This window comes from Alosa sapidissima, chromosome 2, assembly GCF_018492685.1.
Source record: "Alosa sapidissima isolate fAloSap1 chromosome 2, fAloSap1.pri, whole genome shotgun sequence".
Taxonomy (NCBI): Eukaryota; Metazoa; Chordata; class Actinopteri; order Clupeiformes; family Clupeidae; genus Alosa; species Alosa sapidissima.
The window spans coordinates 7515988-7528397 of record NC_055958.1 but is presented as its reverse complement, the minus strand read 5'-3'; the positions used below and the strand labels follow the sequence as shown (position 1 = coordinate 7528397).

The 12410-nt window shown below is 38.8% G+C and overlaps 1 protein-coding gene across 5 annotated transcripts in view; it reads right to left on the bottom strand.

Annotated features, from left to right (window-relative positions):
- The window catches only part of armc8 (armadillo repeat containing 8), a 273575-nt gene that overhangs the window by 144735 nt on the left and 116430 nt on the right, over positions 1 to 12410 (bottom strand). For all 5 annotated transcript variants that reach the window (XR_006024507.1, XR_006024506.1, XR_006024508.1 and 2 more), the window contains exons 9-11: positions 10282 to 10372; positions 10119 to 10179; positions 4440 to 4640 (exon numbers count right to left, since the gene is read on the bottom strand). Coding sequence is in view for 2 of the 5 variants with exons in the window: in XM_042067501.1 (XP_041923435.1) it covers positions 4440 to 4640; positions 10119 to 10179; positions 10282 to 10372 (353 nt within the window). In the remaining 3 variants the exon portion in view is untranslated. The remainder of the gene's footprint in view (positions 1 to 4439; positions 4641 to 10118; positions 10180 to 10281; positions 10373 to 12410) is intronic.

Below are 12410 nucleotides of genomic sequence, written 5' to 3'. Positions count from 1 at the left end.
GCCTTATTCTACTGCTTTTCATACTATCCATCCTGCACATACACTTATTCTTAACCCTCTAGGCGCCATGGTCGAGTTTACTCGACAAGATGCGGCACTGAATAAAACGGCCGATTTAGTCAAATAGGGTGTCATATTTCGTTCGACCTCCACTCCACTAGATGGCAGACATGTCATATGTCATCCCGAGTCCAAAAAACGTCATGCTTTAAACAAAACCTTCGAGCTACAGCGCATTGAATCAGTGCGTGCAATACCGGAGCTAGTGTGCGTGTGAGCCACTTTATCAGAGCGATATTGTCAATGTCAGCGAGTATTTGCATTAGATTATCGTCTAATGGCATCAAAAAAGTTTACCCGAAATGAAGTGTTGGGTCTTCTATTCGCGGACCCTGATTCTGAAGGAGAATATGCCTTCAGAAAATGACGGTGATTCGTTTAGTGACCAGGCTTCAGATGCGTCCCAGCCTTGCAGTGGTGCAGCTGGACAAAGTGAGAGTTTAGCTTACACCAATCACAAACGTTGAATCGTTTGCCCAATGTCAGTGGTGGGAAATGTTTCACGGGGTCAGACTGTTCATCGGGAAGTTAGCAGGCGTGTTAGTGGTGTGGCGAACGAGGCTGGAAGTAATGTAATGTAGCGCTAGCTTCTTTGTCTTCTGACCGTGTGCCTCTCCGCAATCGCGGCGACAGTAAGGTGGTGGAGCCTTTGTCTAATGCCACTGGGTATGTTAGACGAGGTCGAAGTGCTCATAGGACAGTTAGGGGGAAATGTAGAGGCAGTGTGGGGAGTCGCAATGAGAATGACAGTAGGCCTAGTCCGAGCTGCGCAAATTCTCTCCACTCGGCACGCGCGCGAGGCAGATCTGGCCATGCTGCTCATGTGGTGACACGGGGGCAGGGGAGCCATTAGGCTATGTATAGTCTATCACAAGATGATGGGAATGCCGGCCCTGTATGGATAGGGATAGGGAGTCATTATCTCTACAGCAAAAGGCCTGCTACATTTTTTTTTGTCAGCCATTTATTAGTAACGATTTACACTGTTGATTTACTATCTATTTCCCTGACCATTTAGTACATACACTATGTGTTCTTTTTTGTGTGTTCATGTCCTTGTGACATGTGTGTCTTTGTCAGCTAAGAAAAAAACAACCAAAAAAACATCAACAAAAAGAAAAAAAATACTAACATTGTCTCTTGTCTTGTCTCGTCATCTCACTCCTGATCTGTGCCTTACCGTGGCAAGTGAGCTTGTCTACTTGTCTACTTGTGTTTGTGTGTCAAATGAATAATATATATATGTGCCCCATACATGGAATCAGAGTGCCTACTGTATGTAGTAAATGGAAAATCTCTACAGCAAAAGGCCAGCCTACCGCTACAAGCATTCGGTTTGTTTCTGCCATTTATTAGTAATGATTTACACAGTTTGTTTACTACTTACTATTTACCTGAGCATTCAGTTTTGTACAATATAGCATACAGAAGGTGAAGGACATTTTGGGGGGAAAGAAGTGGTGCTTTTTATCATTCAAACATGCGACTTTTCATGAAAATTCTATAATCCAAGATGGCCGTCACCATATGACGTCATAATATGCATTAGATATGAAAATTTAATACATAAACTTTGGGTCATCCTTAATATTTCTCTAATTTACAGAAAGTCTCTATCTCTTATCACTTTTAAGATATAGCCTTTTGAAATGAAGATGTCAAAATCGAATGTTTCGAAAAAAAAACCTCTGGCGCCTAAAGGGTTAATAATCTTATAATGTCACTGTATCTGCACTACAATGGTATTGTTACCACACTGCACATAGCTGTACATATACTGTACATATCTGATGGTTCATACTGAATATCCATATTTATTCAGTTTTTCTCATAATACAGTATATTCTGTTAATACACTGCATATATCTATATTATTCTTACTACTATTGTACTGTTGCTGCTACTACATTGCACATATCTGTACATGTTGTTCATATCACATAGCCATATTTACTCTGCTCTTATAAAAAAACACACTGCACATATTTATATCTAAATTATATTAGATGTTAGAAGTTGGGGCAGCCGTGGCCACTGGTTAGCGCTTCAGACTTGTAACCGGAGGGTTGCCGGTTCGAACCCCGACCAGTAGGCACGGCTGAAGTGCCCTTGAGCAAGGCACCTAACCCCTCACTGCTCCCCGAGGGCCGCTGTTGTTGCAGGCAGCTCACTACGCCGGGATTAGTGTGTGCTTCACCTCACTGTGTGTTCAATGTGTGCTGAGTGTGTTTCACTAATTCACGGATTGGGATAAATGCAGAGACCAAACTTCCCTCACGGGATCAAAAGAGTATATATACTTATACTTATTACTCTAAACCAACTGCATATTACTGTCTACACTGCACTATACAGAAGTGTTTTGCACTTCTGGTTAGACGCAAACAGCATTTCGGTGGCTTTGTACTTGTACTCTGCACAATGACAATAAAGTTGAATCTAATCTAATATATATATATATATATATATATATATATATATATATATATATATATATATATATCTAGATGTCACCTAATCCCGCCTGTCCCCTATTTCCGCCCTTTTACGTGTATGTGTCACTTAATTTCCATTTCCATACAAACCAAGACGGCGGATTCCTAAAGAAACGCACGCACCCACGTAATAAGTGTATCTAAATTATCTATGTACAAAATTACATTTTACCGTGACTCGAAGAGCTGTAAACAGTCTTGTAAGGCTGCGTGAACAAATCCGCTTGGAGCTCCAGTGGAATTTTAATTTTGTGAAGTGAATTCTCGGTCTAACCGTTGATGTGCCGTGTAAAAGGGCAGAAATAGGGCACCCACCAGCCCAGCACCAACTCCGATCATGGTGAACAAAATCGGATTTTGAAAGCAGTAAATGCTCCCGTTAAGAACCAAACCAGATTTTGTTCAAATCTGCAGTACTGGGTGCTTTTACGATATATGGCCTATATTACATTGTTATTATATTATATTTGTATTTGGATGCTTTTTGAGTGTCTGACACCATTTCACCTGGTCAAATTCCTTGTTCTTTCTTTTTCGTGTGGAAAAAGAAGAAAACTTGGCAATAAAATTATTCTCAGTCAGTCATTCCTTCTATACCAGTCATTTTTTCACGATTTTTCTAATATTAAAGTAGAAGTTCAGTGTGATATTGACCTAAAGTGGGTTAAAACATGATACCGAGTGTGAACTTTTGTCTCATAGCTCATCTCGGCTTGTGCCCTGCACTCCGAAATCTGGCGCTAGTTAGCCGATGCTACCAACAGGTTTTCGATGGGGGTGCCTCGGGCATCGGCCTAGCCATGCAAATAAATCACTGTTTTACACCATTTACGAGGCTCAAAATAGCTCCACACTTCATTGGTAGACTTCCGAGGGCCCTGTCATTTAAAACGAGACAATGAGAACTTTGAAAAAGCACTGGTAATTTATTTACAAGACGATTTATACAGACAGTACCTTCAGGAAGTTTATCGTTCACCGCCATCTTGAATTTAGACACGATAAGTCGAGCAACGAGTACGAATGAACAGGTATGATAAGGGATCAGATTCCAAAAATAATTCTGTGGAAATGCATTCCAGATTCCAGTTATGAGCTCATGGAGCTATGAGACAAAAGATCACACTCGGTATCATGTTTCAACACACTTTAGGTCAATATCACACCAGAATTCCCCTTTAATGTAATATACTTGATAATGTTTCATTCCATTAATTCTTTTAATTTTTGGGAGTTTAACAACTTTTTTGTATGATTTTTGATTTACAGGGTCACTAGCGAAATTAAATGAACGTCACATTTTGTGTAAGCATTCAACATGCCACAGCCGAACTGTGACCACACGTATACCTTTCTTAATATAGTTCTTTATACATAGATATATAGACTTTATTCTTGCACTGTTGCACTGTTTGATTTACTCATTTGCACCATCACCATGACACTCATTCACAAAGAGCACCTTACCTTACCTTATGCACAGAGGACCACAGGCTCAGTCCCTGCTTTAGTCATTGCTAGCGCACCTGATTGATTAATCACCCACTACGTGGATACTGTTTTTAGAATTGATTTAGATTAAGTTTTATTTAGTATAATTTGTATTTTAGTATATTTAGTATATTCTTTATCTTCTACAGTCCTTATTGCTTAGTTGTGTTTTTATATTATATACTTTTAATTACTTTTCTGCTGTTAGTGAATGTGTGTGTGTGTATGTTGTCTGTATGCTACTGTGACCTTGAATTTCCCCTAGGGATCAATAAAGTATCTATCTATCTATCTATCTATCTATCTATCTATCATTGTACGATCACAGTACAGAAGCGGTTTCTGATTAACTGGTACAAACCGAATGAAGGTTTCAAAACCTTCTCTTCTCACCCTCTTAATATCAGTGATGGCGCTCACAGAACTAGGGTACTTGAAGTAGTCAGCCAGCATTGCCACCAGTTGGTCAGTAACACTGGCAATGCGCTGCAGCTCCACATCCGGCTCCAACAGGAAGGCCAATGTTTCTGCACCCTCCACCCTCTGCTCTAGCAGGTGCTCCTTACTGCACATACGCACCAGGCATGGCAGGGTCTACACACACACACAGAGAAAATGACATATCAAACTGAATAAGTGCAACACTTCTGTATAACCATGCACGTGTATTAATGTTCAGAAGCTTGGAATCATAGAGATATCCTTACATTTAAAAGATAATCCCCTTTAAGAAACTACAAAAATATGACAAAGATGCAAGTGAGTATTTAGCAGATGCTTTTTATTCAAAGTGACAGGGTTTGATTTAGGAATTGAACTGAAAAAAGACGAAATTTGTGTCTGCTGGGCTGTCGCAGAGATTGCTGCATATATTGAAAGGGTGCAGATGTTGCATACTCTGACTGGAAAGCTACTCAAAGTTCTATGTTGATTTCAGTGTGGCCATGGTGTCAGTGTGGTTACTTATTTTGCAATGACTGTGTTTACTTGTGTTTATTTTGTGTTTACTGTTTATATTGCTTTATCTCATCTTTATTGACTTATTTTGCTAGAAAATTTGCATCATAAACTGCATTGTCATAGAAACTAGATGTCCTACTCAATAGGAGTTTGAAAGCCTACTGTGCAATGACATCACTCGACAACATGAATTGAGTTTGGTCACATCTACTCATTTATGGGTCTGACTATTTTCACATTGTAGAACAAAACTGAAAACTCAAACTCACATTGGGTTAATGTAGTAAAAAATGTGAACTAAGTAAAATGTTTTATATGGGCCTCATTTAAGAAACAATACAATTCTTTTATTTTTGTTAGTGCCCATTTATTTCTGGGATTCACTGGGTCAATTGCTCTGTTGTTAGCTTAGCCACTTTTAGAAGTGTTAAGGGAAATACATCATGTGACTTACTTACTCCTGTGTCATCAGCACCTTTTGGTTTAATCAGCTACTGTGTTTTACCTTACCTTATTGCTGTGTCTTTTCGTATCAGCCATTAGAGGGCACCTGTATGTAGCTTAATCTTGACACAGATGAAGTTTAAGAAAAGATTAGATTGGTTTTAAAGAAATATACCAATATTATCCCCTCTACACAATTGGCCAGCTTGTTTGCTGTTCATTTACTAGAATGTATTTAAATGTGTGAATTTAATGCTAAAATTAGTTTATGCAGGCCTACAGATGGACAACAGCTGTTTCTGCTCTAGGTAGGTGATGCGTCCGTTTTGCCGTTGTCATAAAAAACACACGCAGGTTGCAAATAGGCAACATATCCCTACTGTAGGCTTTATATGCTAGCATTAAGCTATTCTCTATCATGCAGCTTGATTGCATGTGTCAAGGTAAAGCCTCAAGGTAAAACATCATTGTGGGTAAATTTAGCATAGTTGATTCGTAGGGTATTAATCATCAGCATGGTAGCCTATGACATTGACAGTGTAACATAGTTCATCAGCTCTCTGAGCTCTAAGTTGAACGTGATTGCTGTGCAATGAGGCACACATGATCAGCTGATTCGTAGTTAAACTGCCTAAAAAACGAAACTATATATGATATCCCGGCAATAATGATGCAGGAATGTGAGTAAGATCCTGACAGATATTTGCTTTTCAAACCCCTACACATACTTATTATGCAATCAACACTAAACCCACCAAAAAATAAAGCATGTTTAAGGATGTTGATTCATAAATGGATAAAAGAATAGGACCTTGTACATACATGTATGTATGGTTGTATGCATGTATGCATGTATGTATGTATGTATGTATGTATGTATGTATGTACAGTGAGGCATAAGTATTTGAACCCATACTAAAGTTGACTAAAAAGAGGAATATAAAATCTTTTGTATATTGATCTAAATATTGACATTGATCTAAAGAAAAAAAAAAAAGAGGAAATATCCAACCTTTAAGGACACAAATTTTCTTTGTGAATGAATAATGTATCATCAGGCATGAAAAAGGTGAGAAGGGTGCGTGAAGAGGGAAATGGCCGTTTCATAGTGAAACAAGCGCTTGCTTGAGACACACACTATTTCAGATTAACATTATTATATAAAATAGGGTAGACTAGACTAATTTGTAAAATCGATTTGAAATGTTTTAACTTCCTATGGAATGGACATCTTTGGTCTTATTTCCCCTGTAATTGCAGTATGCCTACTTCAGAGGACACTGTTCCCACCTGTTTTGGCCTACCACCAAATGCTTGACCTCTTTAGAAAGTTCAGACCCTGTAGTTTCTTAGGAAAGAATAGCTGTATGAAGTACTAGCACAGAGTTAGAGGCTAGAATATTGTTTTTTCTTTCTGCCGGATAACAAGCATCTCTGAACTGACCACATTTCAGCCCTCTAGGTCACATGGTATGACTTAGAAATACAACTGAGCTCTAGCACCAGGTCTTGTGAAGCTGTGTGCAAAATTAGATCAATATAGACCATTTAGACCATTATTTGGCAAGGTATGCTCATGCGTTTTGTAAAATGCCCTATGGAAACTCCTCATAGGACTTTTGGTTACCCAAAATGCATACTGACAATAAAAGCCTTACTGTGTGGTTTCTTGTAGACTATTTGGATCATATTTCAGAGGTTCTGATGACTACACAAAATATGGAATAATTACACAAAAGTCTCTATTTTTGCATTTTCTTTGTTGGTTCAATGGGTGTGTATAAGATGGACTATACATCTGCACAACTAATATTGGATTAAACAATAAAAAAAAAAAAATGGATTCCTGTGAATATTTCAATACCCAATTTGCTGCATCTATCTTATCTAAGGAGCTGCAGCTAGAAGGTAGGGAAGCACCTAAGGCGGAGGGGGAGGAGGGCATCTTTGATACAATTTCATTGAGACATAGTAAGATTAATCTGAAAGCACTATACCGATTGCACATATGGTGCACACAATTGAATATGGTGCACACAATTGAATAATGTTGGGGAAAGTGGGAGAGGGGGGTAGGTGTGTCATGGAGGGCACACGTACTGTTTCATAACAGGTGTTAACCTGCAGCCTAGGTTACTTATAGATTGTGGCATTGTGCTAGTTAATTTGGTTAAATCAACCAATAAAGTTGTGTTGTGTGAATAGTGTTCACACTACATGTTAAACTGTAGCCTACCCTATAGGCACAGACTACTTTAGATCAGGTCACTGAATGTTTCTTAAAGAATGTCAATCAACACTGATCTGGTCTCTGAGCACGACAAAACGCACAGCCCAGTTTAGGAGACATTTAACTCTTTAGTTATTCACCTTAGCCTTTGCTATACTGATAAGGTCTGTGTATTTGCTTCACCTTTTGCCGATCTAGACCAAGTACAGCACGTAGCCTATTCATCAAATTAACTCTTGTCTAATATCGCTAACTTTAACAACATTAAAACAAACCGCCAATGCTACGTTGCTACACTAATCTCAATGTCTTTTGCTAACAAAAGTTAAAAGTTTCAACTGGCATCTCTCCTCGCCCGGGCTCACATCACTAATCCAGCTGACATTTGAGACCCCTCTATCTGCGCTCACAAAAGGAGGCTATACCGGGCGCGAGCGTTCTGTTCACGTTGCCTCTGCAGCAACAATGAGCTTCCACTGATGTTTAGTAAACGCATAGGGGCTACATAACATTCACACATTTGTTGCTGAAGTTTTTAATGGCGCTCTGACAACACCAAGATGTGTTTGCGTCTGCGCATAATTTGTACAGTAAACTCAGCCCACGTTGACCCCCCCCAAAATATTTTGTCATATATTTTGATTCAAGTCACTCATATTTTGTCATCATATATTTTGATTCAAGTCACTCATTTTGGATTGAAAATAGCGAATTTTGCCAAAAGGTGAGGAGTTTGCATGCCTGATCATAAATAAATAAATATTCTTCCTTAAAATAGAGGGGGCATATGTTTTCACACCCCCATGTTAAATTCCCATAGAGGCAGGCAGATTTTTATTTTTAATAATAATAATAATAATAATAATAATAATAAGTTTATTTTATATAGCGCAAACCCAAGGTCGCTTTACATAGTAGGAAGGCAGGGAAACACAATAACAAACAAACAAACAATACAACAGAGACAAAGGCAAGGAAATACAATAACAAACAAACAAAACAATACAACAACGACAAGTTATCTGTAGGAACTATGTGTTGGGTGTGGAGGAGAAGTGATCATTAAACAGAAAGGTCTTGGGATGTGCTTTGAAGAAAGGAGGTCAGTAGTGTCAAGGCACTGAAGGACCTGCCACCCAGGGTGGAGAGTCTGGAGCGGGGGATAGCCAAGAGGTTTTGGTCAGAGGGCAGTATTAAAGGCCAGTTATTTCATGGATCCAGGATACAAGATACTAGTTCCCAGGATACTAGTTCCCTAGTTCCCATGCATCCTGATAAAGTTCCCTTGGCCTTTGGAATATATATATATATATATATATATATATATATATATGATAGAGACACAGAGAGGAGGTTTTTTTCAACATTGGGAGCTTTTTTACACATTTTGGCCATTTTTCCCCCAGCTTGGGGGCACTTTCCTGGGCAGGAATTTTAAACACTTGGGCCAGTTTTGGCTTCTCTCTGGCCAGCCCCCCCCCCCCCCCCCCCCCCCCCCCCCACTTTCTAACCACATTCTCCTGCGGGGGCCTTGTTTTTTCTACGGGGGCTACTATTCCCAGCCATTTTCGGGGTCGCCACGGCGAAGGGGGGGGGACTCTCCCTCTTATTTTCTCACTATTTATCATATTCTCTATTGCTCCTGTTTTGTTATTTTGATTACTGTTGTATGTTTTGTAAATTCAGGCCATTGCTGTAAAAGAGCTTGCCGCTCAGTCAATTTCTCCCTGAATAAAAAGCTGTTGATAATGATGATGATGGTGATGATAATGAAATCCACTGATTCAGTCAGACATGACAACGGTGCAACAAACCTTTGTCTTTCTGAAGTTTATTTTCGTATTGCCTAAGATTGTCTTGACTGTTTTCCTTTCTCTTTTTCCTACCAGTTTGCTGTTTAAACTCCAGTTGACAGCCTGGCACCACTTTGAACCTGCCAGAACTGGTTTATGATGTCAACCGCTAAATCTCTATAGGGGGCATTACTTATGCTAAAACGAACAATATGTTTTATGAACAAGTGGAATTTCTCATTTAGCATGACAGCGCCCCCCCCCCCCGAAAAGAGAATTCATAACTCTATGAGGCCCATGGTCCATAATTACCAATGATTGTTAAATATATAAATTAAATATATAAATAAATAGATCTGTTTTTATCCTTGCACTAGAATAAATAACTGTAAATGTGATGGTTTCCCATGTGCTTATGCGCTTTCACATGTTTTAAATCTATCATACACTGAATACTGAACTAAGGTTGCCTTTAAAATAAATCACAAATCAAATTGCCATCATAATATTGGTCAGAAAAAACAATCTCAATTACATATTCTTCCCAAAATCGTTCAGCCCTAATGGGTACACATTCAATAGATAAACAACAGTTTTATATGACAGAATGAAGTGGTGACTGTTGGTTTTATTCTGTACACTAACCTTGAGAACAATACAACAGTCATCTGTCCTGATGGCACCAGCTCTGCACATGTATGTTAAGCTGAGAGCCAAAATGTGAGAATAATATTAATGAGAGGTGACCCATTTAATTGGACTCAATCCCATACAGACACAAGATATGAAACAAAACTACAAAACTTACCACTTAGCAGCTGTCAGCTGCATTTCTATTGGTTTGTCCCGCTGCATCATTCTGACAAACACCTTAGAGAGCAGCTCTCCATTCACAAGCACTGAGAAAGACACCCAGGGAACAAAAAGTGAATTCCAGCAATCAATTCAATTCAATTAGCAATCTTAAATATATCCAAAGTTTCCAAGTTATCCACCTTTTTTACTTAAATGTCATAACATTTACAGTACATTATATGGTACCCCGCTTTAGAATAACATGTGCTTAAAGCGATGGTTCGGAGTAATTTCACCCTAGGGTCCTTTGCACCATGACCCGAGCCAAACACCCTCCCAGAACCTGGAAATTACTCCAAACCATCGCTTTAACAGGTATTAACAGTGCATAATAAGCAGTTAACAATTCATTACTAACAGTTAGTTAAAGGAACCATATGTAAGATTGTGGCCAAAAATGGTACTGCAATCACTTTCAAATTACTGTAGAGCGGTGTATCCCCTCCCCCTACCCCCCGACTTGAGGTTGCCAATCCGGATGGCGAAACACTACTGACTTTGTGATTAGTAGATAGGTGGAGGGTGGCGCATCAGGCCAAAACACAACATGACATGACAAAACACAACATCAACATCAGTTGAGGGCTGCAACTTCGCTTTTTAAATGACAATATCCTGGCCGGACTGCTGTTGTCAGTGATATAGATATTTGAAATGAACATGATTTCTTAATGTCTAGTGACATATCAGGGCCATTTTATGATTAATTGAAATACATGTCTTACATACGGTTCCTTTAACTGTTGTTATCCTTTAATAACATTAACTAACGGTTAACATGCCACTTGTAAGTGTTAATAAGCAGCCTTTTAAGTTACTTAAAAGCATATTTGTTAACAGTTAACATGCAGCTTGTAAGTGTTAACAAGCAGCTTGTTAATGGTGTATAAGACAAAGAGGTGGATAACTAATACGCTTTCTTACCTATTTGTAGTAAATTTTGCAGCCCCCCAATCTAAAGAGTGGACCATGTAGCCTATAGTTCCAAGCCCAACCTTCTATCTCTATATATCTACTGCATCTATCTATCTAGCTTGGTTTAGCTCTGAGAAATGCACCTTCAAAATTGCTGCAACGAGCAGGAATGGAACCCCGGTCCCCTGAGTCAAAGAGTGACTTGCTACTTACTGAGCTAAACTACATTCCTGATTGAGTATCGATGAATTTGTTCATGTTGTTCACAGCTATGCGCCAACAAGTGAATAGCAGTTGAGGAGCTTTGCTTAAACTTAATACACTGTTGCAAGTTCACTTTAGTATAAACTATCCACTTATAATGTCAGTAATGTTATTCATGTTATTCACTAATGTCAGTAATGTTATTCAGCTATTTGTCATTTCATAGAAATTACACTTCTCCGTTTAAAATGTTACCTTAGCTAGGCTGCTAGCTAACTCACTAGCAACCGGACAGTAACTGACAGCCGCATTGAGCATCTGATATTAAGTTATTTTGTTTACAAATCTGAACTCTAAAAAATTACACTATTAGGCTTGAAAATCGCAAACACTTACAGATTATGAAAAAAATTTCCCCAAAAACCCTCAACAAATCCAAAGAGACATAATGGACAATTTATTTGTAAAATTGCACAAGTCTCCCATTGACACTGATGCAGCAACAGACCACCAATGTTCGCTTCTGTTCAAAGGCAAACTGAAACATGTTTAAAATCGATTGCGAATGTTCGCCCACTGTATGTTTGCGACATTGAACTCACCCACACTTGTCGTCTTTAACACTCGGTTGCTAGGTAACCAAACTATATACAAAGCTCTGTTCTAGAATCTTTTATACAAAGCTGGCATAATATCTTTAGACTGCTGACAAACTATTGTTTTATGCGTTCACTGAACAAAGATTATGGAAATTAAACACCACTTTTCCATCAGAAACATATTTGTAAAAGGCAAAAGGCACTGGTATGATATAGAACATTAACAGAATATAGGATCATATGAACAAATTCATCGATATCATACAGGAACTTAGCTCAGTACATAGCAGTTCACTCTTTAACGCAGGAGGCCGGGGTTCAAGTCCTGCTCGCTGCAGCAATTTTGAAGGTGCATCTCACAGCT